The sequence below is a fragment of the Aulostomus chinensis genome, chromosome 11, assembly GCF_037954235.1.
Source record: "Aulostomus chinensis isolate RoL2024-O1b breed Wild chromosome 11, RoL_Achi_v1.0, whole genome shotgun sequence".
NCBI lineage: Eukaryota > Metazoa > Chordata > Actinopteri > Syngnathiformes > Aulostomidae > Aulostomus > Aulostomus chinensis.
Genome location: NC_141330.1, coordinates 13,543,606 through 13,568,183, shown reverse-complemented (window position 1 = coordinate 13,568,183; position 24,578 = coordinate 13,543,606). Strand labels below are relative to the sequence as shown.

Below are 24,578 nucleotides of genomic sequence, written 5' to 3'. Positions count from 1 at the left end.
ATGAATTCTCTGTATACGCACATACAGGTTACTGTTTGGTTAACATAATGAAGGACATTCGTTTTTTTGGAGGGCAGAATACCTCAGAGACATAATTGGTTGTGACCAGAGTAATAGGAGCTGCAAGAGAATCGCATTAGGAGCTGTGAGGGCTGAAGCACCTCCAAGAATAGATTTTTTTGTCTACCTGAAATAAAGTTAAATTATAGGTTGCATGTTCATAGTTACATGAGGAAATGTGAACTAGGATGGGGATTTTTCCGTGGGTAACAGTGAAGTTGCAGATGCTGTACAGATGCTGCAAAGAAAAAAAAAAGGATAGGAAAGAAGAAGTAACAATAAATATATATTAAAAAATGGGAGTCTTTTCAAAGTTACAAAATAAAAAAAAAACAAAAAACTCCTGTCTGTATCCAAAATATTTTTTAAATTTAGATAAAGTATAATTCAAGAGGGTTTTGGGCATAAAACTTTGGAACAGACCCAGGATGAGTTCACATTGTATAACTCTGCTGAACCTTAAAATATAAAATAATTTAGTAAAGACAAGCAATATAATAGAAATTAAATTCCATTTGATTTAATCAATCAAAATTTTAAAAATTTCCAGTAAAATTAATATATTTATCTCTCATGAAAGGGATGGTTATTTTTGAATTATTTTATGTACCAGACAGGCCCTAATAAGCTTATTCCTATTATTGATGATGTGAAGTTTGTTTCAAACTTTTTTTAAAATTTACACATAAATTGTTAAGATGGTTTCGTAAATTCATAAATGAAACATAACTATTCTTAATGAAATAGTGGTAACGTTACCTTGGTGTTGGCCTCTAAGTAGTTGTACAGGACATTGGCTGAGATGGTGAGGTCTCCTGTGCTGAAGGGATAGTTATGGTTCCAGCCCTGGGGACCAAATTTTCGACGCTCCGTAACACAAGCATGAAAGAAGCAGAGTGAGAACAGCATGGAGTTGAATTCCTGTTCTCTAGAGCACATCTCCAGAGTTTCCTGAAACAAACACGGAGACACAGTCACTTGCACGTGCTAAATACTTCGATGATAAAAGTTAATGCATGTAAATAAATGTTTCCACACACTTGAGTGAAGCTGTTGAGGGCCGCGTGCAGACTGGCGTTCATGCCGGTGGGGGGCTCATTAGTGATTTTGATGGCGTTCTCCAGGATGCCTCGGGGGATAACATGCTGCTCAGGGACACGGGCTGGTTCCCCGGTGATGAAGACCCTGTAGTTGGGGTGACTGTCTACTGCTGCTGTCTCTAGAAGAGGTTCTAGAGAGGACAGCCAGCAAGCCACCAGGTGTACATTCTGATTAAAATATGAGAAAACACATTTTGATGATTAAAATATGTTTTATGTATTGTTTGTGTTAAGTTGGGGAAGATACATTTTTTACATCTTGCTTTGTTCTGAATAAGTAAGATAAATCTCGGGAAGTCATTTGGCTTCCAGCTTCTCCCTTTAAAGAGGGCATTTAAGGAGCTGATCAAGCCAATTATAGTTTTTATTGAACTAAATTGAGTTGATTTCCTTTCCTCCTTGGGGGAGATAATATCATTAGGTTCATTATAGGCTGCCTAGAACATTATGTCACTTCAGTAGCCAAGTCAGCCAACAGTAACACCCCCTACCTGCAGAATGACCCAGTGCCCAGTTTTAGAGGCGTTCCTCAAAACCCTCTCAGCAACTTCCTCCTGTCCCTGTCCCAGACACACATTATGTAAATTGCCCTGGTCGATGGAAAATCCCAGCTTCAGTCCTACACAGAAAAAAACTAGTGCGATTATTCATTATAGACAGGGGACACAGGAAGTGCAAACATCACAAATATGTGTAGAACCTAGTTTCTCCACATCTTTGAGGGGATTGACTCCTGGTGAGAGGATAAAAAACACAGGTGTTGATGGGCTGCTGTCCTCATATAACTTATCAAATTCCAGACAGGAAGCCTCGACATATCTTGTTCCCATGTTGTCCTCCACAAAGTTCCTGCCAGGAAACACATTCAATTCATAACGACATAAATTAATAACAAACACAAATATAATATAAATGTAACTGTACATTTACTTACCTGAGTGTATAGGTGACTCTGTCAGGGCGCAGTGCTCTCAGGATGATGAGTTTCTGTAGGGAACTCTTATTCTTCCAGTCCTGAGGAAACCGTTCCTTCTCAGGACAACTGGAATCGACAATCTTCCTCCAGCGCTTCGGAGAGCTCTCTATGTCTCTGTTCAGTCCGCTGAGCTTCTCCAGGGTAGAAATTGTCTATATTCAAATAATAACTATTCGTAGTATCTTGTATGACAATGGAATGGTTTCCATTGTGATCACATGATAGCAAACAAAAAGGAAACTGGCCCATTTATCAAGTGTTAAAGCAATACTTCACCAAATTTTTTTTGTCTTTCAAGTACTCACAAATAGATCTCTTGATTTTTTTGTTGTGGAAGATGTTGTCAGCTGTCAGATGCTATTAACTTCAAGCTACGGTAATTATATACATCCTTCATTCTTTCTGGCTTCCGGAGCCACAAAGAAGAAGTGATGCAGGAAGCAACAACCTCGTCATGAGCTCAAGACATAGTTGTGATTACTTGAACGCATTAAAAAAAGACCACTTTTCCAGTGAAGTATTACTAAAAGCCGACAGTAAACATTACCTTAACAGCTCCCCAGGCCTGAGGAGTGAGGAAGGACACTGGGCTAACTTTGCTAGTTTCCACAGGGAAATGCAGTAGAAAGTCAAATTCCTGCACATCAATCAGACCCTGCTTGAGCTGAATCTGAAGGGGAGGACAAAGAGAATGTTGTAATGATCTATCTTACATTGATCCCTTTTCAATCATTTACAAAACAAATCCAAATTGCACAACAACTCTTTGGGCAAAAGATGGGATCGTGTCTATCGGCTGAAAGTGAACATGAAGGACAGCCTTCAGAGCCGCACAATTTCTAAGATGTGAATGAAAAAGTTGCCACAATGACAAATAATTTCATTAGTCTGTCAGAACCAACCCCCTTGTCAGAGCCAACTGTCTGAGCAGCAGCCAGTGAGCACGGTGTGAGAGGTAATCAATAGCAGTGTATGGTGACGCTGACTGCTTTTAATTGAAGTTAATGTGGGGGCAGAAAAATACTTTGATTGATCAGGATGACAGGCAGCTCCACCTTGGAGGCGGTCCTGAGCCCCTCACCTGGAAGGCAGTGTGTGACAAGAAGGTCAACTTGTCTCTCTCAAACAAGCCTTGGCTGGTATACAGGAATACAGAGTAGGTGATGGCCTCAGTGAGAGTGTGCACTCTGGTCCTCACATCCTCGTCCCATTCAGCACACTCCATCGCTTTACTGAAAACTGAGTTGAAGGTCTGCGAAGAAAAAACAAAACAGAAACAGCACAAATTAAAAAGAATCCAGAGGGACAACACGCGTGTCCCCTGCGAGCACTTGAGGGGTGAAGGTTTTACCTTGAGAGAAAACTGATACATGGGGTTAATCTTGCTGAGGTCACTGATGATGAAGAAGAGGAGTGACGCTCTCTCAGCTGCAGGGCGGTATATTTCCCGAGCCTCGTTGATCTTTGTCTCGTTCTCTCTGGCCTCCTCCACCTGTGTGTTCCAATTGCACAAAATGAGCTATTAGGCTCTCAGTCATGCTCCAAAAACCTCTCATTATACATATTCCAAACTACACATCACAAAATGAGGCATTTGCTGTTGCATGACACTCAAAAACTCTTGGGTGACAAAAAAAATCACGACAATTGTACAGCTGAGAGGACCCAACCGGTGTTAAACCGTACCTTATCCTGTATTTGAGCAGCTGTGGTCTTGGTGATCTCAAGTTGCTCCACCAGAGAAATATCACCCAGGAAATTACCATGGGCTGCAGAGAGGCGACTCAACAGGTCATCTTCCAAACTCTTCAGCTCAATCTTGAAGTGGTTCTGCTGCGTGGTCAGCTCCATCTTGGGTGGAATATACAAAATATGTCAGATTGACTGAATATTCTGTTTGATTTTTAACATTTGAAGTTTGTGGGCCTACCTTCAGGGCCTCTAGGTCTGGTCTTTCTCGGGATACTACCTGTCCCAGCAGCTGCTCCTCCAGACCCAGATGAGTCACCGTGAAGTTGATGAGGGTGGTCTGGGCCTGGAGCTCAGGGGGGAAATGAGGGTTGGCCAACTTGGTGTGCATAATCAGTTGAAATTTACTGTTGTATTCACACTCCTTGCCCCCAATCTGAATGTACCTGGGGGTAAGAGAGACTATTACTTTTTTCCTAAAACCATAACAATTTTTGTCAAGTTTTAATCACCGAAAACAACATTGTAAATGCTTCATTTCTTTGTGGTGAGCTTTAATTGATTTATTCCGATTTTTTGGGTGGCTAATTGTTCCATATCATTTATTGCATACTTTTAAACAGTTTATTATTGTATCTTAATTTGATTTGATGAAATCTCAAAAGTTTTAATTTAGTTTCAGTCATTATTTATTGTTAATTAAAACTGAAAAATGGTCGGTGATTATTTCATTCAAGGTGTCATTATGTAATTAACATGGGATGAGATGTAAAAGTTGTGCTATTATAGTACAGACATGCAGTAAGGAGTTAGGTCAGATCTGACACATTGAATAAACAAAATAAAAGTCCTCCCATTTGATGCTGTTACAGGCAAAAACTGACTGAAAATGTTGAATATATATGAAAAGAACTTTTCGATTATCCCAAAAATCTTTCAAAAGAAACATGATGAATGAGATTCTTTATCAAAATAAATGCAGCACAAACCTTTGTGTGTGTGTGTGTGTGTGTGTGTGTGTGTGTGTATCACAGCCAACTGACAACACACTTTTTCTTTTTCAAAAGGGGAACCAGCTTCCAAACAACTCCAAATGTTGGTTATACTTGAGACAAATAATTCTGAATAAATATGAAAGATTATCTCCCCAGCAGCCAATATTTATCTGTTCCTGCATTTCAATTAAATTAGCACTGGCTTGACGAACCTGGTGGCTTTTCATTTGTCTCTAATTACCCCTTGGATGTCAGGCAAGGCCCCAATTTTACAGCACAGGTTCCTCTTGGCCCAGGTCTGGTTCAACTCTATATCTTCACAAGCCAGAATTAATGTACTATTGATAGAACCATTACTCCACCAAATTAAAGTCCCTGCTGATGGATTGGCTTGTAGTCTTCCGTCAGCCATGAAAGGAATAATTAGTATTCATTACTTCACACTCTACAACATTCCAATTATTAATGAACTTCAGCTGTGGAGCCCCACCAGATCCATCATGGCTGCCCCTGCAGGTTGTATTAATCATAGACAGAAACAAGTGTGTGGGTCATCTACAAGGGATAAACTTATAATCAGATTTAATATGATGAATTGTTTCGTCTGGACGGACAGGACTTGAGAAGAAGCTCTATCAACACGCAGTGAGATGCTCAATATTCATCGCTGTACACAGATCAGTACAACATATATGTAAACATCTTTAAGGCAAGGTCACCGCGAAACTGTCAATATGTGGTATTTATTTTACTAATTGCATCCAATTTGTGATTTATCTGGTTTAGATAAACTGGTTAAGTTAATTAAAGTGGATTAGGTGGATCAGGCAGGCTACTTGTTTTGCTCAAGCAGCATTTTCTTAATCAAACACTGGTTGTTCAAACTGGTTCAAGTTTGACAATAATGTATACATATATAGTAAGATAATCAATGAGTATCTAGAGTTATGTGACACAAAATACCCACATATGGCCAAACTTGAAGAACATGATTTAAAGCTATGGTAAATTATATTTGAAAAAAAAAAAAAATCAATGCTCCTTACATTCAAGTTCTTGAAACAATTCACATATTAAGCAACACCCACAACATTTCCCTGGATTTCACAGTATAAAGAGCTTGTGTTTGTTGTGAACCTTCCCACGATGCTGGAAAGATGCATTCTGAGTGCGCTCTATGAGCAGAGCACCAGACTGGCCAGACTGGCCCACTTCTAGGTAGCCATGCACTAACTTGTATGTGGATAAATTGGTGCAGCTCTTTGAATTTTCCAAATGTTGTCACACTGAATGGATCAAATTCTGACGCTGAAGTGAGTCAATTCATGGGGGAGATTTTATCAAGTGTTTTACAGCTGCAGCAGTAATTAGAGAGTAGGCTATGGTAGCACCTAATACACAAGGACATGTTGACCATTGTTTGCGATAACTATCTGTTCCAGAAGATAAAGACTGAAATGCTCTACTCTAGTTTTAAATCCAGATGTAACAAGTTTAGTTTGAGTAAAGCTGATTCAATATTCTTGACAGACGGCACCAAACCCCCGACAGCATTACGAAATGACTGAATGACTTAGGTTTGCCATAATGATGGAGGACCACTGGATTTAGTGTGTTACATGCTAGCTTATACATAACCATGGTAACCCTCAATTCAGCTTTTACACTGAGGCTCAGCTGTTCAATATTCATCACACCTAAAGCATATAAACACACAAATATACATCTATCACCTGTCTTGATGGGCCAATCAATATGTTGGCCTCAGGGATTCAGAACATGTGCAGCAAATTCATTTATAATCTAAAGAGTGGGCAATAATAATGCATTCAGTCATGTCTTAGTGGTGCTTCAGTGCTCAGTGAGCTTCAACCATCTGGTAAATCTGCTCCTATAGTCTCACACCACAGACACGGCGGGGTAAGATGTGCATATATCGACATACATTGATCCAAAATGTTTTGGGGCATAACAGCTCTACATGAGAGCTTCATCACAAAAGATTGGCTAGTTTGATGCTTCTATTTTTTTTATTTTTTTTTGGGGGGGGGTGCAATAAATGAACTGTAATGGTGCAGTTTCAGGTCTAACCTTCCTCTTTTGATGGTGTTTCTGCCCAAAAGAGACTCCAAGACAGGGTCAACAGTTTCTGGCAGATTCTCCATCAGAATGGTGTCACCACAAGCCAGAGCCCATTCAATCACATCTAGATACCTGTAGAATACAAAGGGAAGACATATTTGTAGTCTACTTAACACTCCCTGTGAATGTGTAAAGAAAGAAAAGTCTTGAAATACTGATCAATAAATGACAGTAAACATCGCAACCTGACACATTCTCACCCTTTCTGCCCCAGCTGCACCACCCTCAGCTCTGAACCAAGCTGGTTTCGTATCCACTTGATGCCCTGCTGCTGCGGGTCAATGATGAGTGGCCAACGCTCACTGGTGGTCAAGATGGCAGCGTTCTCAGTGGACATCCTATCATTTGGCAGACCCTGGTTATGCCAGGCAGCCACAGTGGCATCATCTGTAAGCATGAGGATCGGATCCAGGCCGTCTGTCAACGGTATGGAAACCTGGAACAGAAATGGTGTCACACTAGTTGGACACTAGAGGCAGAAATGACAGATTTTACTCTTAGGACAGCTAAATGACATGAAGCTTGGAGAAAACCGATTTTACCTTCTGAGACTGAAGGAAAGGGATCCATTTGTTGTTCAGTAGATCTACACGATACTGCCGGGTGAAGTAACCCATGTACGAGACGAACGCAGAAGTGAGGGCTACGTCACCACACAGGGTCTTCTGTTGCTTCTCATATTGAACAAATGCTTGTGACCAGCGCACCTTCTCTGACTGAATGGAGATCAAGCTTTAATATGTTGTTCAAGGCAGTACTTAATCAATCAGTCGATGTATATTGCCATTCAAGTACTCACATATTAGAGTCCTGAGTTCAAAGACATATTTTCCCACCTGCATCACTTCTTTGATACTCCAGAATGCAGACGGAGCCAGCCACATATATTTAACCTAAAGCTAACCGCATCGGGCCTGGCCTCAGGCCAAGAAGAGATTAGGCAACAAAACAACAACAAAACTGTCTGAAAATGTCAGTTCATAAACTCTCAAATGCATCGCCCAGGACAATCCATATATAATCACACTTCCAGTTGAATGCTTTTTTGGAGTAGCATTGAACAAGTGCTGCAGTTTGTTTATATGTCAGATGATATAATTGAGAGAATGGTTGTTTTTACAAATGTTAGCCATCAGTCACCATTAGCATCAAGCTTAATATACGTGGCTGGCTCTTTCTGCATCATGGACTCACAAACAAGTGATGCAGAGGGGCAAAACCTCATTGTTAGCTCAAGACACCTATTTGTGAGTACTGGCAAAGCAAAATGTATTTTTGGGTTGAAGTATGACTTTAATAATGCAGAGGAGAAGAAACAGGAAAATGGACAAAAATGTTACCACAGTTGCAACTTAAGAGTTAAACAAGAATCTGCATTGCTGGCAACTTCCCACTACCTTTAACGCACAAATTAAGAAGATGGAAGCAGTAAAGAAAATAAATGCAATGCCTTTAAAATAGCTTTAGAAGTTTGGGTGTAGATTCATTCTGCATCAATTTAGCATTTATTTAAACCTTCAATACGATGACTGTGACAGCCCAACGGCGATAAATCATGCGTGGCATTTTCTTACAAGGGGCTGTGAATCTAGAATATGTCATACAATAAATTCTCAGACAGTTAAAAATCACTATAATTTCACTCTAATGTATTATGGATTGCCTGTAATATCACTCAGTCTGGGGTGAGACATTGTTAATTTCCAACAGCTGTTGAGGCTTTGAGGTAAGTTAATGATTAAATATAGACGGCCTGATTTATTAGTCTGAACACTATTGCTTCCAGGTCAATGCCATAAAGACAAAACATTTATCTTGATATGCTTAAAAGCCAAGCTGTTCCATGCAAACCACATTTATTTTCTGGAATAAGAAAGTCGAACTTACAAAATGGCCACTGGAGTGGACATCTTTTATTTCATATTAGCAAGTATAAACGTAACAGATGATACAGCCAGGAAAAGGCATGTATGGGGATGTAATGGTGAATAAAATATTTAACAAATTATACAATTGCAACATTTCACATTTATATATCGCATTTATTCCATAACTTCCCTATAACTTTTTTTTTTGTTTAATAAAAAGGGTGGAGAATGAATTAATATCACCAGTTCATTAGTGTATTTTCAGGACTGCACAGGGCAGAGTTTTAGCATTCCCTTCATCTCTCTTCCTTTCTTCACTTGGAAACTGTTCAGCCAGCTAGTTGCCCAGTTCAGCCATGCGTTCTCTGTGGTTCAGCCCTCTCTACCTGTCTCACAAGTCCCCAGTATGCTGCTGAGCCAGGCTGTAAAATCTACTCACATGACTGTCAAGCTAGCTTGCCAAAAACACAACCACCTCTAGTTCAGATTACTGATGACCAGCAACACTCCATACATAACTCCCACTAAATGGCAGTTTACTTTATGCCAGGTTAGCCCCAGCAACACCAAATATCTCACCCTCTGTCTCCTTCATTACCTGTAAACCCCTGACGAGTCGGTTGGCCAGCTCTATCGTCTGATTTGTGCGGGTCACATCCTCCTGACAGCTGATCTTCTCTGCTGTAACCCTTTCAAACTGAGCTGTAAGGTTCTGCAGGTTGGCATCCAGATCCTAGAGGGAAGAAAAACAAAAAAAATAATGAAGAAGCTACCATTGAGAAAATATAGCTCATACATGAAGTGACTTTGTTAACAATATTTTCACTCACCATTAATTTTTTTTGAACCGTCAGCAATCTGGCTGTCGCTGTTTCAAGTTCTGCATTTGCTTGTGATAATGCATGCCTCTTCGGAATGACCTCACAATAAATCTAGAAAAAAATGAGGAATTCTTAATGTGTAAAAACCAACATGCTTGTGGTGAATAATGTACAATACTGTCCAAACCTCGTAGTATCTGACAATGTTGATAATCCAAGCGCAGAGTCCTGCTGCAGCTGTAGATTTGGTGCGGACTAGATCAGGACGGAACTCTGGTTTTCTGAGGTACTCCTGTTTCACTACATTCAAACAGGACTCGTGGATGTGCTCTTTGTCATATGACACCAGGGCTTGCAGAAAATCATCCACCTGATAAATGAAAATACAGGTACAAGAGGTACAAAATCGTTCCTTATCAGAAAAATCTGACAATTAGGGAAACACAAAGATACAAACAACCAATAACCTCTAAAATACCTGTGATATATGCTGTTATGTACATAAATTCACAAGTTGAATTAATTTTTAAAATTAATTTAAAGTTTAAAAACTTCCAATTACAAAATTATAGTGGCCTGACTTGCATATAACATTTACATTTTCTGTTTGTCCTTTTCTCCGTGAAAGAGCACTTTTCTTTCTTTTACCAGTTGCACACATAACATACATGTATGTTGTAGTTGCATTTAAAAAAAAAAAAGAAGCTGTAAACAGGAGGCATCTCTGAGATGATTAGCAGCACAAATAAATCTTATAACCAAGTACTTATAAAAATGATTAAAAACATACATTAGGAATGAAAAGAAAATAACACACATTTCATGCTACTTGCTTTTAAAATATTTTTATAGCAGTATCATCAATAGCGGCCAGAGGTTGTTGACACGCTTCCTCCCTATGTGAGTGGTGAGCATATTCATGGAGCCATCCTGTGGTAATGTGAGCATGGGAGAGATGCTGGGCAGGGCCAGGGTCAAGGCCAACACACAAATTAGATTGGCATTAATCAGGCAGATGTGATTGACATGATGACAGCTTAACCTTGCCCATGAAGGCCCGAGCCGCCTTCCAGCTCCGATCCTTAGGCACTCGACCACGCGGCGCTAGTAGAACCATCACTGCTGCTGCTACATTGATCACTGCTGCAGGAGGGTTGGGGAAGGCCTTCAGCTCAGTGAGATTCACCTAAGAAGATTATTAACATTTTAGATTTGTAGATTTGAATATATTTCAATGAGTATTTTTCCTAGTTTACTATGGAGCACCTTGTTGAGTGTGTCCAGTGCTGCTGTGGCAGCTGTCAATGAAGGTTCTGCCTTCGCAAGGTCCTTCTCACAGTCCTTCTGTTTGGCTAAAACTTCTCCTTGGATGATTGTGACCTGAAATTTATGACATGAGATACATATAAAAAAGTTTCAGCAGTAAATGTATGATATGACATGCAAAGGGGAAGAAAATGACAAAAAGTATACAAGATAATCACAGGATATATCTAACCTTTTGTGCCTCGACATCTGCAGCCTCTTTCTTGCTGCTAACCTTCTCTGTCTGTTGTCCAATCTTTGTAATAAGTGCCTCGATATTCTGGTTTTTAAAGGTCAGCTCAGCTTCCTGGGATGCTAATTTGGCTTTGAGATCCTCAACCTACAACAGAGAAAAAAAATATATCTAATATCAGGTAAGACTGCTTAGATCACAGAACCTGAATATTACCTCTCAGCGACATCATAACCCTCACCTGAGCAGCAGTGGTTTGGAGTTTTTGAAGGCCGCTGTCAAGGCGGTTCATCTTGTGGCGGAGCTGATCCCGGCTCTTTTGCAGAAGGTTTCTGTACAGTGTGATTTGCTGGAGAAAGCTCTTGGGGGTGGTGTAATTGTACCTCTTCTCATTGCGCCGGTATTTTTCACTTGCCTGGTTGACACTGGTGTGAACGTAGGCCATGAAAAGACTGATGGATTCCTGGACAGCAGGCTGTAAAAATAAGCAGACAAGAGGGAGGGAGAGAGGGGAGACGAGGGCGAGCTGGATTGAGTAGAGTTTAACATCCCCAACCTGATGGGGACTGAAATATTATCTTCATAAATTTTGAATTCATCTACAAGTTTTTCCATCTTACTAGGCTGGCCCTGACTTACTCAATCTGAAATTTGGGTGCAGCTAGCAGGAATGATTGTGCTTTGAAACCACAGTGAAAATAATGTTTTTAGACCACAGACCTGCGGTTCGTACAAACTGCTCACATCAACTTTCTAAACACTATCTACAGTAACTGTTGTACAACTGGGTATTCATCATATGATGTTCAATGATACAGAGCCTCAATTAATCATAATGTTAGCGATCAATTATAGCAAAAACAAATGAGCGGAAAATACAAGGATCAAACTGAACCATAACTCACAAAAAGCCACTGTTAATGATTATGAAGCCAGTAAGAAAAAATATTAATTAATATTTGACATAATGCTTTTTGACAAAGTATGCTTTGTTCATTTGAGGTATGCAATAAGCTCTCATTGATTGTTATTGTTGACTTATTAGAGGGCTGTGCATCTCTTAACTTCAAACTCATGTCTTTAAGATTAAAAAAAAACTATTTGATGACTTTAGATTATTCATGCGTTGTTTTGTCTCAACTATAGGAAAAAAAATAAATGCACTTTAACTTAGAAAGAAAAACGAGGATCAAATGACAGTGTTTAATGTATGAACATGTTATGTAGTTGACGTGAATCTTTATGGTGAGTTTCAGCTCATCAACTTGCTCCTACTTTGCTTATTCGTTCCCTCATACTGCTGTTTTCAGCTGCGGCAGAGTTGTTTTCAAATTACCTGTTTACTTCTCAACAGCAAACAAATTAAGTTTTTCACTTGCAAGTGAACAATGTTGCACATTTCACAGGTAAAGTTCCAGATATTTCCTTGAGCAGTTGATAGAAACAGAGCAGAAGGAGGCTAACAACTACACACATTACATGGTTACAACTCTGAAGTCAAAAAGTTTGCTTGACAAAATATTGTCAGGTTACATAATTCACACACACACACACACACACACACACACACACACACACACACACACACACACACACTGGACATTCCTGTTTTCCACCCAAATGCAAGACGACCGTCAGTAATCTATCCTCTACTTAAGGTAGATAAATGCATTAATTATGTTCCCTGTTCCCTTGCAGGGTGACTTTGGTCTTTGTTGTCTTGAGTTCATTACAAAATTTCAGTCTGCTCCCCCAAACCTGACTGACTTCCAGAGTTCCTAATGCCCTGTTGTGTAAATAAACAGTTTGCCATATCAACCTCCAAGTTGGTAATATGTTAGTGTTGAAAATCCTGTTCATTCCCATATAGTTTTTTCTGCACACTAACAGCCATTTCCAACAAGTCCTCCTGTAAATACCATACCAATACCAATACTTTACTATAATGATAATAATAATATTGAAATAAAATATATTATAATATAATATATATTAAAATAATATAATAATATTATTTTTGTGCAGCTGCTGCTACAACCAGTACTCCTCCTCCACCCTATCCTGCTATTACTGTTACTTATGGACCACAACTGTAATAACACGTGTATATTATGGTGAAGTACTAGAGCTACTATTGCTTTCCACATTAATATCCACATCCTTCCATTGCAGACACTGTGGAAAGTGATAATCTGGCACATGCTCACATATGTGATGACACTTCCTGGTTGTGACAGCTGTGCCTCCTTAGAGGGTCGTTATGTGCTTAATCACTCTTCACTCATTAACATAAATGATCCTGGGTTGTGATCGTTCCGCTGCTATGATGGAAAACAATGATATGCCTGCACTCACTGTGAGTCTCCAGGCATGTGTTCAGCCATTTGTCAGTAGCTCAGCAGTGAACTAATGATGAGGGATCTATGGAAAAGTTAATCCAGCTGCACTGTAGTAATTAAAAGGTGCTCATTAAAGTCCAACTCAGTACAGGATATTGGAAAGATAAGTGATGCATCTCTGCCAGCTAATATTGTTATTTCCACTCGTATTAGATAGTTAACACATTTTTGGTGGAAAGTAAAGAGTCACAAACATTTAATACAGAATTTGACCATTAAGATGAAAGATAATGGTCATGAACTGATGACCAGAGACCTCACCTCAATGCCTTCAATCTCTTGGATGAACCTGTGGCTGACCGACTGCAAAGCTTCTGGGGTCCAGGGATGAAACCAGTCAATGGTGGTGCACTGGATGAGTGCAGGGAAGCGATGAGCTCGAAGACGCAGAGCACTTCCTACTGGAGACAAACACAGTACCACCTACACAGAAAACAGGAGGACAAAGAGCCATCATGCACACTAAAACACACAAAAGCTACACACATCATAGCTTGTGTGAGGTTTTAACACGACTCCGGTGTCCACAAGTGGACAGTGCTAAGAACAGGATGTACAAAAGATGCATTGAGACCTAAACTGATTGTATTAGCAGTGTCAAAGCCAATGTGACCTCAGGTTAAATACAAAAACACAATAAAAAAAAAACCAATGTATATGTTTATTTGAATATAGGATGGAGTAATGAGATCCAATCAGAAGTGGTCACTTCAGACATGAGGAAAGACACAGAGTGGTGCAGAAATTAGTCCCATAACCAAGGAGCAAGTTAGCATTGTTAAATGTCCATCAAATGCATTTTCGTTTGAATGCCTGAAATAAGGTCTGCGGTTACGAGCATTATAGATTTTAACGTTATTTTCTACAGAATTACATACATTAGCAGATACAGCATGGCTGCCATGCCATTGATGTTAACAATACTATACAAGACTGTTCTTCTCCTCTCTTTGATATATTTAACTTTTTTTTTTCTTTCTTCTGTAATTTGAGATGTGGTAACACACAAATTTCCCCGCTGTGGGATCAATAAAGTTCTATCTAATCTACTCTACTACAAAAGTCATATTACTGACAGCAGAAGTGCAAAGCTAATTGTGTGACGGTGAAATGCTGTCTGCTGTGAAGTTCGCACCTAGCGTAAAGGATTCAAATTTGATAAAAGCTGAGTTAATTTGTGTAGATTATCTTCCTGAACTAAGCAAATCTCTTAAATTTTTGGTGCCATATAGTTGATGGAGTGGACCCATGGTGATACTAACATGTGGCCTACCAAAAAAACTATGTTATCCCTGTAACACTCTATCATGCTGTCAGGTATACCTCACTTAAAGACACCATAGACATCACAGAAGCATCCTGAAGGAAAACCCATGACTGGAAGCCTTCTACACCCCCACCTCCATCACCTTGGCATCCAGACAATCAGCCACATTACCAGTTGGCTGAGGCAGACGGTGACGCTACCAGAGGCCCTGGCTCAAAGATTAGCTGGAGTGTATACATGTGTACTGAGACAAGAATTTCCTTCCTTTTCACCTCCCAGTTTGTCTGGGTCTGTTAATTCAGCTTGTCAGACCTAATGGCATTACACAGCAGCTGTGCCACTCATTGTTTGGCCCAGTCTTGGTGCAGATGCCAGCTGCATTCCAGTTCCCTCATAAAACAATCTTTGGGATTAGTTTTCAATTTGTGCTGGTCAATTTTAGTGGATTTCAAAGCAGCCCCTTAGGATAACAAATCTCTTCCTGGTTGGCTGGTGAATTACACTAGTGCTTCTTAAGTTTCAAATAGCAGACCGTCAGCTGTAGTTGGACTCTGTCGATGAAAAATCTCCAGCAGTTCTCCCTGGTGTCTGGTAGTCCTAGGGCTCGGACCTCAGCTTTCACACCTGAAACAATCTCCACAATCTCATCCTCACTGAAGAGCTCAGCAATCTCTCCTGCAGGAAGAGGCGCAGTTAAGCAAGGTCTAGCTGATCAATACTTGTTGTGGATGTACATAATCACACTGAACAACAATGCAGGAGGATGACAATATACAATACAGAAATGAAGACTTTTGTCAAAGAAAGATGAAGCTAAAACTCAGTGGTACCGTGGAGTTTGAATCTAACCTGATGACAGGAGGTCATTGATAATGACCAGAAAGCGCTCGTCAGGTATCTGTGCATCAGTCAGGAGCAGAGCCACGCGCTGGTTCTTCACTCCAGTCTTTATGAACAAACCTGCAAGATCTATCTACACAAAACCACAAAATAGAAATACTGCACCCCCGCGCTGTTGAGACTACAATAGCATAAACCTCATGATGACACCTTGTTCTTATAGGAGATTATTAAATGATTACATTGACAAAACTCATTTTATCTGTGACATATTGAAATATTTCCCTGTGGTTTTTAATAGTATCTGACATGATTTCCCGCATCAGCGGAGAAGCTGAACAAAACTGAGTTACATCAATATCCTACATGCAGCCTGAGGGAATATTGATTAAAGTTGTTTTTTTTTTAGAAACCATAACTCTGTTAATTATTTATAGCCATTTTGCATAAAACCAATGCAATTCAAGGCTCTATCTATGGATTGTAAATATAAGTGTCATGTAAAAGTTACATTTTAATGTGACCATATTTTATGAAGTTATATTGTGCTTTATGTTCTGTTTAGCTGTAAACATCAGTGTTTACCTTGAGATCTTGGATGCTATAAGCCTTATTCAGAGTGATTTGGAAGACATCCACAGAGGATATGAAGGCAGCCAGACGAGTCAGACTCTGCTTCCCGCTGCCCCCAACACCAACCAGTAAGCCATGACTCCTCGGAGACTCCAAGATACGACTGATGCGACAGCTGGTGAAAACATTCTCTTTATTACGACACATCATCTTTATCTCCACATTAACCTCCCTTCCAGCAGTGTTTCTTTGTATAAAAACTAGCTCATGTCTGTTTTTTACTGAATTTATGTCAAGATTATCTGCTCTCAAATATTCAGCAACAATTCATTATCACCACCATGATCACTTGTTAATCAACTATACTTACACATGTTGCATTGCATCCTCAAACAGCACCAAATTCATGGCTGCATTTAGCTCATTGTAGCTCTCCAGGGCATCAGTGAGAATGGCTTTGAGGACAGACCAGTCAGTAACAGGAGCGTAGGAGGATTCCTCACCCATTTGGGCAAAGTGGCAATAGAGGAGGGGCTGTTTTGTGACCTTTTTGTCCTCTAATCCCTGGAAAAGGACAAGCATATTGAATAATTTTAAACTTTCAGTCAGGGCTGTCATCCGAATGTGGAAAAACAGCTCTTCAATTTGTTAACAGTTTATTAGAATTTGAATTGCACCTCAAAGCATTCATGCACAGTTTCCATCTGGAGCTTCCGGAAGAGCTGGAGGCCTTTGTCATCTACCAGTCTGTCTGAGTACACTCTGCAGGACTCATGGAGCCACAGCAGTGCCAGATCAGTGCTGTCTTTTACACTCTCAGGCCCAGCAAAGAGAATGCCCTGAATTCACACACGCGCGCGCGCACACACAGACACACACATACGCCCGCACACGCACACACATATACACACACACACATTTATTCCCTTTTGCTGTTAATAAAAGTCAAATAACAAAACTTCCTTCCATTCAGTTTTACCTGAAAGATGTTAGACAATTCTCGCAGATTAAATATGTAGTGAAATTTGATGGCTGTAGGTAGGAAGCTTTGAACCATTTTGCGATGAAGTGTTATTGCTGCTTGGACCACAGAAACAGCAGCCGTGCTCCTCTGAACTTGCAAGCTGAAGTTCTGCTGCGTCAGGTGGCCACACAGGATTTGACCAAATATGGAAATCTGAGCCTCAGATGAAGGAAAGTTCACTGCAAACACTGAGAAGTGTCTCTGTAGCAAAACAAAAAAAAGTATAATCACATTAAAGTACAGATGGTTATGAGTGATATTCTCCCTTCCTTCGCATAACTCACTAATAAACCCTTCAAATAAAACTAATTCATCCTGAAATAAGAAATCAGATTATATTAAAAAACTGTTGCTTTGTAGTGCCAGTTTAGTCATAAAAAGGCATCTACACTGTAGTTCTACATAAATATCTGTAAAAATATCTTCAAAAATCACTTGCATTATGTAATTTATGTTCCAATCCATTTTCTCTTGTTTTTAACCCAAGCTAAACCTTTGATTATAGTTTACCTCAAATCTAATCAAGGATTTAATCATCTATAAATCTATTTAGATACCTTTAAAACAATACACTTTCCAGTTACTGCAATGTCTGAAAATGTACAATTCTTTTTAATTGAACAACAGAAAAGGCTTCTATGATTTCACCTTTTTCATCAAACCCACCTGTAGTCTAGGGTTTATACTGAAGCTCCCAGCTGTTGGATTCATACAGGCAACATACTGAGTGTTGTGTATTTCTTTTAATGTCAATTTCTGTCTGTCATACCTGCAGAAATCAATAAAAAAGGATGGTTTAATATTCAAAAAATAAACGCAAAGTGGCTTAGTAAAATACTGTCTCCTCACCAGTGTCCATAATCCAGATGCTGGCGTATAAGAGTGTGAGGCTGCACTGTTCCGTAATTGTCAACAGCTGGCATGTTCATATCATCAATGAAGTATATCAGTCTTCTGTTGCCTACAGGGGAATAGTTTCGGCACGCTCTTTTCTCTAATGGTTGTTCTAGCATCACTACACAAAAGAAAAGTACATGATTTGTGGCGGATCATGATTAAAACGATTGCTGAGGTTGAAGTTAACTCTCCAGCCTCCTCCTCTGAGTGTGAAAATAGCCAGCAGATGGTGCTGCAGTTTACTTGATTCAACCTGGAGACAAACAGTAAGAACACACTCACCCTGCAGCATGAGGGAGGTAATATAGTAGTTGAAGGGCACTTTGGTAGTCATGTAACTCTCTGGCAGACAGTCTAACTTATTTCTGACAAGTGCAGTCTTTCCCACTCCAGCATTCCCCACAAGCATCACTGGCTGTCTCCTCTCCAGCAACAAGTCCATGAAGTAGCGAAGACGAACTGTCTCGGCTGTGTGTACCAGAACAGCCTGCAATCATAGAAACAGCAGGAAGACAGAGAACAGAAACATACATGGTTATTATGGCTTTCTTTGGGAGTGATTTATTGACAGACATGTGTTCAGTGAATTGTATGTGATTTATAATTTCTTGTATTTCCCCAGTACACCGAGACTGTTCTGTCATAATAGCATCATTTGCTCAGAACAAAACCCTACTAATTATGGCTCAGCAAGAGCCTTTGGAGCATTCACAGCTGTACGCAGGAGCATAAAGAAAGACAATAGAGCGTGGGTGATAGCCCAAGCCTTGTTGCTCATGCCTTCATCCCCACACAGTCTGGTATGGGGTGTAGTAGATGGTAATCAGACACAGTGGCAAGCCTATCATCCATTCTAGCACCCCTGCCATAACCTCATGATTTGACTTCACCCTCTCTTATTATGTTCACTGAGGCATACATACATTTTTAATATGACTGTATTGTTCATTTTTGGTTATTTTTCTGTAAAAATATTGTTACTTGAGAGAGTGTCAAAGCTTTTTGAAAAGTTTCTGGAGTCACACAAAGAACCTGTAAACTCATGTTGTTAGTTCTTCTATGTTCTTACCTGTAGCGGTCTAGATGTTTCCATTTCAAAGGGAGGTACAGTATCACTCCAGGGCAGGAAGCGTTTGGTTTGAGGCTCCAGGTAGTAGTCAAACACTGTCCCCTGAGCTGGAAGCTTCACTGTCTTCATCTCTTTGCTCCACCATTGACTGAACTCCACCCGATAATCATAGAGCTGCAGAAACATCAAGCATTGGTTCATATGATTTCAACGGACAGCCCAGCCATTACTTCAAATTAAGCTTAGAATCTTCTCAGCCACATGAAACGTGATTTGTCTCATTCTTGACATGATGTCTGTTGAGGGAAACTTGAGCATCAACCATCTAAACACATATTGAGTGCAAACACAAATTAGCATGTGAAAACTCATGCTGCAAATTCAAACTGTCTGTCCCAGTAGTTCCTGTGCCTGCGTGGGTTCTCTCCGGGCACTCCTGCTTCCTCCCACAGTCCAAAGTCATGCAATTTGGGGACGAGGCTGATTGATACTCTAAATTGACCATAGGTGTGAGTGTGAATGGTTGTTCGTCTCTGTATGTTGGCCCTGCGATGGACTGGCGACCTGTCCAGGGTGAACCCCGCCTCTCGCCCGTAGATGCTGGGATAGGCTCCAGCCCCCCCGCGACCCTTACTAGTAAGGACTAAGTGGAAGGCGTAAGACGACGATGGATGGATGGAGCTGCTTAGCCTGCTAGCTGACCTGATAATGACCTTTCATCACAGAACTTCACAGCACAGACTGACCTGCATTTTGCAATGACAAAAATATGTATCAGCATGCATCCCCTGTAATCTGTGCCCACCCCACCCCAAGGAATTCACAGACCCCAGTTTGGAGCAACTGGTCTAAAAGATAAGAAGATAGTATCTAAAATCTTTAAAAATGATTGAGAATCGTTAATCAAATCAATTTTCTGCACCAGATGTATATATATATATATATATATATATATATATATATATATATATATATATATATATATACACATTTCCAGAAGCTACCACAATCATCCCATGATCCACTTGGTATATCAGACCGGATAATTATTGCAAATAAATACTGAGCAGTAAGCGACACGGCCTGTGCATTTTTTTTTTTTACTAATAGTCTTCTATTTAATTCAAAGTAATACCTGGTCTTGACACAAGGCTCCACCAAAAGCCCAAATGCAGGCAAAGGTAAAGTAGGTCTCATAAAGTTCTCGTGGAGAGTCCGATGGAACATTTTCTGGCGTAAGAAGGCAGTCAAGCAATATGCAGAGCGTCTGAGGAAGAAAAGAAGAACAGATATTTCACCTTGTGATTTTCTGACTGAATAAACATACAGGAGACTAAATGAACATGTTGCACATGCTGGTGTGGTGTGTACCTGCACCATAGAGTTCTCAGGGATTGGAGTGATTGTCTTGAAGGTTATTCTCATCTGTTCTAGGCAACGAGGAACATATTTTTCAAACAGAATGGTAAGGTGAGCTTTTTCTGTTTGCCGTTCTCTTTGGTCAATCCAACTGGCAACATACCTGTGGATAAGCCAAAGATTAATTAAGATTATTAAAATTAATTAATTCTTAAATTGTCTGAAACAATGCCGTTTATGCCCACATAAACTAAACAAGTTGACCAAGAGGATGTTAAATATGAATATACAGAGAGAAGAGAAAGAAGACAGCACAAAGACAAAAGCTTGCGGAAAAAGTGTTATCTACGGGACTCACGGGTTCCACCCCAGGTCTTGCTGGTTGACATAGAGGATTCCTGCTCTGGAAACTGTAGCAGGAGTTGCGGTTCTTAGGTGACTGATTTCAAACACAAGCCTCATTGAGGAGGTGAGTGGCACCCGTTCATTACTGGCCAGAGTCAGGACCTGGAAGATTTTGTGCACCATCACAGGTATATGGTTTGAATGGTCAGCATGATGGACAAGACACGACCCAAATGATAAGAAAAACAGCTTCATCTCTCATCAGGTTTGACAGACTTGCTTTAGAATATGTTAAAGACACAAGTGTGACATGATTTATCACTCAGGAAAAAGACCTTCAACTGCTCACACCCCAGAAAGTGATTGCTGGAAGGAGGAGGAAAGAAACATCTTTTTCTATCCATACCACCTAGGTTGCTATGTGTTGTACAATAGTGTATGAGTGAACAGGAGGGAGGTACCTTGTTGTCATCCATCACTGTGTTGAGTGATTCAATCCACATGGGATCAATGTCTCCATCCAACACAATCCACTTAGGTCCTAGGTGGGAGATGTTAGCCTGCTCTCGCATCATTGAAGAAAGCAAACCTTACACAGAAAAGGAAAGAATGTAAAATCCACTGAAATTGGAAAACCAATAAATTTATGTTCACTTTGCAATTTCGTTGTAACTAACTAACTATCCAACTCTGTCTTGTGGTTCTAAATGTTGTTATTCTTTCTTACCATCTTTCCACTCTCGAGTTGCAGGATGGATGAAGCCAAACAATTCGTCTCTGTCCACGGCCTTTGGATTGAGGTCATTCCAAACAGGCTTCCTCTTCAGGTTTACATAGGTTTTGTACAGGACTCTCAATATCTACAGAAAAATACAATTCCAGAGTTAGAACATACTTTAAAAAAAAAATTGTAACAAGAGTTTCATAATAATTAAAAGCATGGAAAAAAAATTTCAGACCGAGCTTTTCCCAGTTCCTGCATTTCCAACCACAAAGACAGAGTGTCGCACAGCCATCAGTTCTACCAACTGCATCACCTAATAAAATAAAGAAATTTGTGATAGTTCAGAAAAAAATAATCATTATTTTTGTAATACACAATTTATTCTGTGAAATGGGTTAAACCTTGAGGATGAATGTCTCCTCCGGTTGGAGTCGGAGTAAAACTGAGGTCTTTCGGACAGCCTTTTCAAATTCCCAGTCTCTCTCCCTCTCCACCTCCAGACCTGGAAATAGATCCCCCAGCAATCCCAAGAAGATGGCGACATCCTCGGTCACAATTTTTGGCATGTTGAAGTCCCTCAGAGCACGCATAAGCACCTGTGGAAAAACATGCATTTGCTATCAGGCAAAGGCTCCTCCTCCATGAGGCTGTACTATGAAGCTGATGAGTAACCTGATCCTCTGGTCTTGACTTATCTCTTCTTCTGAGAGATCCGGCCACAACCAGAACTGACTTGACAGCACGCAAACCCCAGTCATAATGGTCCTAGTAGCCAACACAGGAGGTTAGACAGCGAAGATGTGTATTCCTGTGTTTATGTGTACATCAAATTCTAACAAGATGTTTTTCTCTCACTTGCTTGGAGAGCAGTTCCTTGCACAGAGCATACAGAGTGATAAACCTCCGTGCTAAAAGCTTTGCACAACAGAATCCCTCTGCCACCAGCATGATCTCACAAATAAGTTCAGTGTCAGGAACCACCATGGCGCAGGGTCTAAAACAGGACAAGAGAGAGAAGTTAATGAACCTACTGCTGAGTAAGAACAGACGGTAAATATCACCATCATTCCCACCTGAACAGAGCCTTGAGGTTCTCCGGTAGTTCCGTCCTGCCTGCATACCCAGGATTCAGAGTAATGAAAATTCCTACTGAGGGTTTTAAGACAATGTTCTTATCCAGGAACAGAAACCTGTTATGTTGAATAGAGTTTAATATTACTATGCTGCTGCATGAAAGCGTCACATATTCAGCTTCCAACTGTTTACCTTTTCTTTTTAGATCGAATGGCATCTTGTATAGTTTTCACCTGCACTGCTACCACTGACAGGACATCCACAGGAATGCGATTGAACTCATCAAAGCAGCCCCACGCTCCAGTCTGGGCCAGACCCTTGTAGATGTTACCGATTGACTAAGTACAGAAGAAATGAATTTAAACTTAAAAGCAAAATATAAATAATTACTAAAGCATCAAGTGATGCAAGTGATGCAACCATCAAGTGAACTGGACAACAAATTTCTAACCTTATAGTCCATCTGTTCCGAACAGTTAAAGATGTAGACCATGATGCCCATTGCTCTGCCAAGATCCTTTGTGGTCTCAGTCTTTCCTGTACCTGCAGGACCTGCTGGGGCTCCACTCATGGTAAGGTGGAGTGACTGAGTCAAAGTGATGTAGCACCTAAATTTACCCAAGGGAGTAGCATACAAATAAACAGATGTGCTGCATTTAGCAAATATGTTGCAACATTCAGTAGATATCCACTGTCATACCGGTCTGTGAGGGGAGTGATGACTAGACGTGGCGTATTACCAAGATACTCATATTGGTAAAGGAACTGAGCATCACAGATATTGATGAAGCAGTGGCGCTGCTGCACATTCCAGCTATGTCTGAGGTGGGAGAGCCACTGGAAGGCCTGTGAGGTTGTGACCTATTAAAACAGTTGACAAAAACCATGAAGATGCTGCTACGATACCTTAAATGATTTCCTTAAACAAATTCAGGAACATAAAGTGCATATTATGGTCCCTACATGTTGTAGAGCCCCTAGTCACTGGGCTATTTAAATAGAATTGGCACGACACTTGAATCTTCTTTTATAAACCTCTCTGAGTAAATTACTGAAATGTCCTTAGCTAATGTTAATGTTATCAAACTAGAGTGAATCGTTGTTTGTGAGGATTTATGGGTATTAACCTTTTGGGCAATAAGGCTGGCAACAACATCTCTAGCATGGACATCAATAGTGCAAATTGTCATGATCTTCTGTCTGTCTTCGGAGCTCAGCTCGCCCAGCAACAAGCTGATCAACAGGTTGAGTTGAGAAATCTGGAGGAGAGGAGAAAAACAGATTCCATGTTACTCATTTAGCCTCTGTGTAATCATGAAAAAACAAATAACAGACAAAAACAATTTAAGTCCTTTAAAATGCAATGACACTATTGCAAGTATAAATGCTATATGTGAGCAAATCCTGTAGATTTGGTAATTGGCTGTAACATTGGATGTTTGTCACTGGTCCTGTTTGACAGCAGATCTAATCAATGCAGTGCTGTCTGTCGAAGGGAAAGAGATTATTAAAACAGCAGCCAAGGACATGCTAACCTTAAATAGCGCTGATGAAACTGACAAGAGTGATAATACTACTGTGACCACAGCACACGAGGCTCCACAAACCAAGCTCAGGTCATTGAATCTGATCTGATTATGATGTCATCATGGAAAACATGACCATCCTCTTCCACACAATTCATTGCTTAACTCACAGATCACACAGAACCCAGAGTACATGTAATACAAGCTTAACCGTTTAAATATTCTATAAAAGTAGCTGGCACTTTACATAATTCTGTATGTATTGTTTCTTTTCAGTTTGATTTTAGTGGTTTTTGTACTTGGGAAAAGTAAGTAATTGCCTTCCAGTGAAG

The 24,578-nt window shown here is 40.1% G+C and overlaps 1 protein-coding gene across 1 annotated transcript in view; it reads right to left on the bottom strand.

The window, feature by feature from the left end:
* The window catches only part of LOC147253482 (dynein axonemal heavy chain 11), a 43,413-nt gene that overhangs the window by 4,978 nt on the left and 13,857 nt on the right, over nucleotides 1-24,578 (bottom strand). The window contains exons 32-76 of the mRNA XM_086218669.1: nucleotides 23,848-23,979; nucleotides 23,421-23,581; nucleotides 23,172-23,328; nucleotides 22,913-23,058; nucleotides 22,720-22,836; nucleotides 22,502-22,640; nucleotides 22,319-22,411; nucleotides 22,048-22,242; nucleotides 21,882-21,959; nucleotides 21,650-21,782; nucleotides 21,384-21,511; nucleotides 20,936-21,084; nucleotides 20,590-20,740; nucleotides 20,354-20,485; nucleotides 19,219-19,392; nucleotides 18,432-18,636; nucleotides 18,102-18,267; nucleotides 17,919-18,021; nucleotides 17,208-17,453; nucleotides 16,906-17,067; nucleotides 16,599-16,792; nucleotides 16,241-16,403; nucleotides 15,665-15,788; nucleotides 15,348-15,490; nucleotides 13,810-13,971; nucleotides 11,391-11,624; nucleotides 11,150-11,296; nucleotides 10,918-11,031; nucleotides 10,694-10,837; nucleotides 9,839-10,021; nucleotides 9,661-9,762; nucleotides 9,429-9,563; nucleotides 7,505-7,678; nucleotides 7,163-7,398; nucleotides 6,912-7,034; nucleotides 4,067-4,271; nucleotides 3,823-3,987; nucleotides 3,488-3,628; nucleotides 3,218-3,388; nucleotides 2,684-2,806; nucleotides 2,095-2,288; nucleotides 1,861-2,009; nucleotides 1,652-1,779; nucleotides 1,101-1,328; nucleotides 820-1,011 (exon numbers count right to left, since the gene is read on the bottom strand). Coding sequence (XP_086074795.1) covers nucleotides 820-1,011; nucleotides 1,101-1,328; nucleotides 1,652-1,779; nucleotides 1,861-2,009; nucleotides 2,095-2,288; nucleotides 2,684-2,806; nucleotides 3,218-3,388; nucleotides 3,488-3,628; nucleotides 3,823-3,987; nucleotides 4,067-4,271; nucleotides 6,912-7,034; nucleotides 7,163-7,398; nucleotides 7,505-7,678; nucleotides 9,429-9,563; nucleotides 9,661-9,762; nucleotides 9,839-10,021; nucleotides 10,694-10,837; nucleotides 10,918-11,031; nucleotides 11,150-11,296; nucleotides 11,391-11,624; nucleotides 13,810-13,971; nucleotides 15,348-15,490; nucleotides 15,665-15,788; nucleotides 16,241-16,403; nucleotides 16,599-16,792; nucleotides 16,906-17,067; nucleotides 17,208-17,453; nucleotides 17,919-18,021; nucleotides 18,102-18,267; nucleotides 18,432-18,636; nucleotides 19,219-19,392; nucleotides 20,354-20,485; nucleotides 20,590-20,740; nucleotides 20,936-21,084; nucleotides 21,384-21,511; nucleotides 21,650-21,782; nucleotides 21,882-21,959; nucleotides 22,048-22,242; nucleotides 22,319-22,411; nucleotides 22,502-22,640; nucleotides 22,720-22,836; nucleotides 22,913-23,058; nucleotides 23,172-23,328; nucleotides 23,421-23,581; nucleotides 23,848-23,979 — 7,041 coding nt within the window. The remainder of the gene's footprint in view (nucleotides 1-819; nucleotides 1,012-1,100; nucleotides 1,329-1,651; nucleotides 1,780-1,860; nucleotides 2,010-2,094; nucleotides 2,289-2,683; nucleotides 2,807-3,217; nucleotides 3,389-3,487; nucleotides 3,629-3,822; nucleotides 3,988-4,066; nucleotides 4,272-6,911; nucleotides 7,035-7,162; nucleotides 7,399-7,504; nucleotides 7,679-9,428; nucleotides 9,564-9,660; nucleotides 9,763-9,838; nucleotides 10,022-10,693; nucleotides 10,838-10,917; nucleotides 11,032-11,149; nucleotides 11,297-11,390; nucleotides 11,625-13,809; nucleotides 13,972-15,347; nucleotides 15,491-15,664; nucleotides 15,789-16,240; nucleotides 16,404-16,598; nucleotides 16,793-16,905; nucleotides 17,068-17,207; nucleotides 17,454-17,918; nucleotides 18,022-18,101; nucleotides 18,268-18,431; nucleotides 18,637-19,218; nucleotides 19,393-20,353; nucleotides 20,486-20,589; nucleotides 20,741-20,935; nucleotides 21,085-21,383; nucleotides 21,512-21,649; nucleotides 21,783-21,881; nucleotides 21,960-22,047; nucleotides 22,243-22,318; nucleotides 22,412-22,501; nucleotides 22,641-22,719; nucleotides 22,837-22,912; nucleotides 23,059-23,171; nucleotides 23,329-23,420; nucleotides 23,582-23,847; nucleotides 23,980-24,578) is intronic.